The following is a 5340-nucleotide window of genomic DNA, read 5'->3' as shown; positions in this document are numbered from 1 at the left end:
AAAGGGAAGCTCCACATCATTGTATGAGATAGGGTGAAGGAGGCTACAGTGGCAGAAAGCTTCTGAGTGATATGCTGAGGACCAGAATAGCAATTTTTAAAAATCGCCTTCACAAACTACTCGATCTCTCTTTTTGTTTTGTTTTGTTCCTTCTTTCTTGTTGTTCATTCCATTGTTTATAACCCTTCTTTACAACTTGACTAATGTTTAATGTGAAAGTGTGTGTATAACCTATATTGGATTGCATGCCACCATGGAGGGAGGGGGGAAGAGAGGAAGGAGGAGAAAATTTGGAACTCAAAAGCTTGTGGAGCTGAATGTTGTAAACTGAAAGTAAATAAATTAATTAAATTTTTAAAAAGAAAGCTATAATTATAACAATAATAACAACAACAATAAAGATTTTTAAAAATAAAAATTTGCCTTCAAAAAGACTGACATATTAAATTCTATATTCACAAACCTGGAGTTTCTATAAGATCCAACAAGTAAGTAATCATCCTTTTAAGAGAATCTCCTTTCATTACTCATTAGGCAATACTTTTTATATTAAAAAAATTATCTGTTTTGTTTTGATATCATCTTCATTTCCCAGTGCATTTCCCTCTTTCCCTACCAGAGAGCCATGTCATAAGGTATTGTATGAAACCTAATTCAGTAAAACTAGCCAACATATTGAGGAAGTTTGACATTATGTGCAGTGTCCCACACCCAGGAGCTAAATAAATAAGTGCTTGTTGAAGGATTCACTGATTAATTAACTAATAAAAAAGCATTCTAAACTTTACAATCTATGCCACTGGGTTATCATTCATGAATGATTTCCAGAACTGTTGGAATGAGAGAGCGAGAAAAAAGGTGAATGCACAAAATATGAAAAAAATCTGACTACTAGAAAAGATGGACTATTTTACAATCATAAACATATTATGTCTTTATTTTAAAAATTACATCTAATACACTCAGAATTAATTTTACCACTTTTGGAAATCCAGTTTGGCACAGATGTAAATTATCAAAAGCAGTCAACCATGAAAATAAACCCAATATATTTGTCTTATCAGAAATACTCAGGTGGATAAAATTTTGTTTTAAATCCTTCAGTAATCTCAACAACAACAACAAAAAGGTGAAGTTTAAATACTTATCCTGAGCACTGATTTCTTTGAACTTCTATGCCTAGAACCTAGGACAGTTCCTGCCTTGTGGCAGGCCATTGAGAAATACTTGATTGCTTGATTTGGGGAGCTATAAAATCTCAAAAAACGTTCATATTTATATTTCTTCAGTTGAGTATATTTATGACTAGAGAAGCAAGATTGTGGAGTGGTTAGAGGATTAGCCTTGAAGTCAGGAAGAACTAGGATATGGTCCTGCTTTTTAAAATACAGGCTTTGGGGCAGGTAGATGGCGCAGTAAATAGAGCACTGGCCCTGTAGTCAGGAGAACCTGAGTTCAGATCTGGCCTCAGACACCTAACACTTACTGACCAGGGCAAGTCACTTAACCCCAATAGCCCTGCCTTCCCCACCCCAAAAAGGAAAAAAAATACAGTCTTTGTAACTAGGAGTAAGTAATTTAACCTCTCAATACCCCAGAAAACTCTCAAGGACTAAAGAAGTGCCCATCAATTAAGTCTGGCAGAAGTTTCTCTATGCAGGGAGCTTCTGATGCAGAGGAAAACATAGGGAAGATCCCACTCTCCAAAAAGTGTATTTTAAGTGATGTTTTAGATAGAAAACTTAATAAGCTTAAATTGTTGGGGCCTCTAGCCCCTCTTTGGGTCTCAGGCAGCTTCTCTGAGTTCAGGTCTGATGTAACAGGATACAGAGCAATCAGCAATATGTGCTGATCTCATCTGTGGTCAGGGCACCCTAACCTCTAGGAAGTGCTGAGGCGCCCAGATTGTGTGCTGCCATGCAATTTACCCTGTTACCTTGAGATTAATCTCAGGGACTAAGGGTAAGTGTGCAGGAGTACGCAAGCTGTTCTGGACACAGCCTCCCTGTTCTCTGATTGCCCCCCCCCCCTTCCCTCACAAGCTGTCCACAAGCTCTGCAAGTGAACTTTGGGGATTTAAGGGCTGAAGCATGAGGGGGCTGGAGGGAATGGAGGGAGAGATGTAATAACACGCCTGTCCTGCCAATAAAGCTGTGCCTCTTTCCATTTCCACTGGCTCGACTTCTCCTTTATGTGAACATGCAGGATGTAGCCAGCATGCGCACTGAAGACCTGGGAAAGGTAAGACTCAGCTAGAAATCCTAAGGGTCGTTACATAAATTATTTAGATAAGTTAGGCCAAAAAAAGTTAAACTTTTAGAGTTCAATAAAAAGAAACTATTTTGTGTGAATTATCTTCCCTAGACAATAATGACATTTAATTTAAAGCAGCAGAACACATAGTAAAATATAACACTAAAAAAAAAAAAAGTGAGTATGAAGCAGTAACCCATGAAACAAACAAGCCAATTGTCACAGATCTGTGAATCACTGCTTTGTACTATATTTGAATATCTGCAACTGAATTAAAAAAAGTTAGAGGCATATTCAGAAACAACCACATCCTCAGCATTAGCAGGGCTGGAAAGAATCCTTGATTGGCTTAGAAGGGCTGAGCTCAAAGGGTTCCCAAGGAAGCACTGGGAGGCCAGTCTAGTGAAAGGCTAGGCAGAATGAAGGCAGATGCCCTTCAATTCACTGAATCCCAACAGAGCCAAGGCCTCTGAAAAGCTGTGCAAGGGGGTTCAGATACAGTTAGTATGAGCTGCCCTTTGGATTTTCTCATCCCTTTTGCGGTTAAATCTTTTCACATAATTGCTGCTGCTCCTGAGCAATCCATCTCCAGGCCTTAGGCGCCCTTGTAACACCTGCAGCAAAGCTGTGGAGAGCTGCCTTCTCTTGTGGTAGATGTGACCCATTACTATATACCTGCTGCCTGAAAAAGAACCAGAATATAAATGAGTCAGGCCAGATGTCAGCCGAGTGAAGGAGAAGGGAAGGAGAAGGGAATGTTGTAAAAGAAGCCAATAACATGTTGACTGATTTGCATTAATTCAGTGGGATTCTCTAGTCTGTGAAGACCTCAGAAGGAAAAGACTTGCTTAAAATTCAATTCTGAACCCATCCCAATGTATTTTCCTTTCTCTAGTAATGGGGTTTTTTCATGTGTGGATTTACCAGGAGTGAAAAAAGAAGTATCTGTCCAGATGGATTCTAAGAGATATATACTTTCAAGTATATTGCATCTTATGAGGAAACTGTTCATTTTTCAATAAACAAAAATAGGGGAGACAAAATGGAGTTTTCCATAGCTTTTAGTACTTGGAGATGCAGTTATTCAAATACAACTCTTCCCAACTTAGAAGCCATGTGATTACTGGCAAGTCACTGAGTCTCTCTGTGGCAACCCTTTAAGTTCTATATGTGGGTTTAGGTGACAGGAATTCCTACATGTACTCTCAGTGGACACAGCAGAAAGGAGGTTCTGAGGTTTCTCCCTTTCAGAATATTAGAACCCTGATGTGAATTAAAGCCTAGACAGCTAGGTGGCTCAGAGGATAGGATACTGGCCCTGGAGTCAGGAAGATTCATCTTCCTGAGTTCAAATCTGGCCTCAGATACTAACTAGCTGTGTGATCCTTGGCAAGGCATTTAACCTTGTATGCCTCAGTTCCTCATCTGTAAAATGAACTGGAGAAAGAAATGGCAAACAACCCCAGCATCTTTCCCAAGAAAACACCAAAAGGGATCACAAAGAGTTGGACATGACTGAAGTAAGGGATACATATACACAAGGTCATCTTTAGGGGAGCCTCATTACCAAATTTAAAATCTGTGTATGGTTTATTGCAGCTGGAGGAATCCAATACAAGCACGTGAACTCGGAAGAAGAAACCATCTGGGGCAACATAGAGGCGGTTTGTCTTGTACAGTCCATGACTGTTGACCAGCAGAGAGACCAGCCGGATGCCTTCACCAAGCACTTCTACATCATGGACGATTCCATTCACTGCTACTTTCAAGATAAAAAAAAAAAAGTTTGAAGAGGGGGAAAAAAAACACAAAACTGATTTCTTCTTGCAATTCCAGATCTTTCAATGGCTTGAACTGGCCTGAGCTATCTGACAGTTACTTCCTTTCTCCACTTGGTTCTGCTGGAAGGCTGGCCTGTCTTGGCCTCTTCACTTACGCATTCATTTTCCCATCTTCAGATGATCTTGGGGCTAAACTTGGAGTTAGAAAGACTCAAGCTTGAATCCTTCCTCTAACACTGGTTAATTAGATCTGTGAACCTGGGCAAGCCCCTTCACTTCCCTAAGCCTCAGTTTCTTATTATATAAAAGAATGGAAATGTCTCCACACTTTGTACACTTTAAAGCTAGATGTAAATGCCAATTACTATCATGGCTAAAAGCAAGATAATACTAGATATGAGCTAGTCTTCTACCAAGTGCCAGCTTAGTAGGGCCCTGCACTGAAATCCTAGATGTTTGTAATTCTATAGCCTTAAGGATGACCAGGATTTGAATGGTAGTAACCATGTTACCAAATTCACTCATGCAATAGAATTCCTTTTCGTCCATATCCCATTTGCACTGAGTCTCACAGGTCTTCTCCATGTGGCCAATATCTAAAAGGAGAGAAGAGAAGGACTATAAAAAGAAAGGTGGATGCAATTCTAGGCAGTTGGGTAGCAAAGGAATTATATGAAGTGTGGGACCTAGAATCAGAAAGACCTGAGTTCAAATCCTACCCCAAACACTCCATTTGCTGTGTGATCTGGGGCAAGTCCCTTAACCTTGGTTTCCTCATCTGTCAAATGAGGCTAATAATACCACCTACCTTCTTGTGATGTTAAGATATTATATGTAAAACACTGTGTGAAACTTATTTTTTTTTATCATCCTATTTATTATTATTGTCATCTTTCTATTTCCAAAACTGCCATTCTGTTTGCATTTTATTCTGAAAAGTTACCGTTTAGGTCATAACTAAATTTAGGAGGTTGCCTCCAAAACAAATTTCCAGATTCCTCTAGTTTTAATTGCATGTAGATCTCCATAGAGGGATGAGAGCTGAGGGTTCATTATAATAGTGAAAAGAAGGATTTTCAAGCCTCACAGATCACAAATACTTATAATGCAGCGATGTTTGGAAGAAAAGAGGGAAGACTTTATGGATTGGTTCTTTTACAGTAGGTAAGGCTGGAAAAAATGATCCTTATAGACCAGAAAAGAGCAGCAAGGTACAGAAAACAACTAGGGACTGGAAATGAGACAGAATTTTGCCACTTACTAGCCATGTGGACCTTGAATTTAACCTAAAAACTGGATGGGACCT

The 5340-nt window shown here is 39.3% G+C and overlaps 1 protein-coding gene across 1 annotated transcript in view; it reads right to left on the bottom strand.

Moving 5' to 3' along the window:
- Window positions 1–921: 921 nt before the first annotated feature.
- Window positions 922–5340, bottom strand: part of LOC138142890 (UPF0450 protein C17orf58-like) — a 10921-nt gene continuing 6502 nt past the window's right edge. The window contains exons 3-5 of the mRNA XM_069063944.1: window positions 4547–4630; window positions 3821–4012; window positions 922–2935 (exon numbers count right to left, since the gene is read on the bottom strand). Coding sequence (XP_068920045.1) covers window positions 2745–2935; window positions 3821–4012; window positions 4547–4630 — 467 coding nt within the window. The 3' untranslated portion in view covers window positions 922–2744. The remainder of the gene's footprint in view (window positions 2936–3820; window positions 4013–4546; window positions 4631–5340) is intronic.

Source organism: Petaurus breviceps, unplaced genomic scaffold (genome assembly GCF_028583685.1).
Source record: "Petaurus breviceps papuanus isolate PSGF00001 unplaced genomic scaffold, PetGlider_PUasm1.0 90617, whole genome shotgun sequence".
In the NCBI taxonomy this organism is placed as follows: Eukaryota; Metazoa; Chordata; class Mammalia; order Diprotodontia; family Petauridae; genus Petaurus; species Petaurus breviceps.
The sequence above is the reverse complement of the archived record's forward strand: the minus strand, read 5'-3'. Positions and strand labels throughout refer to the sequence as shown.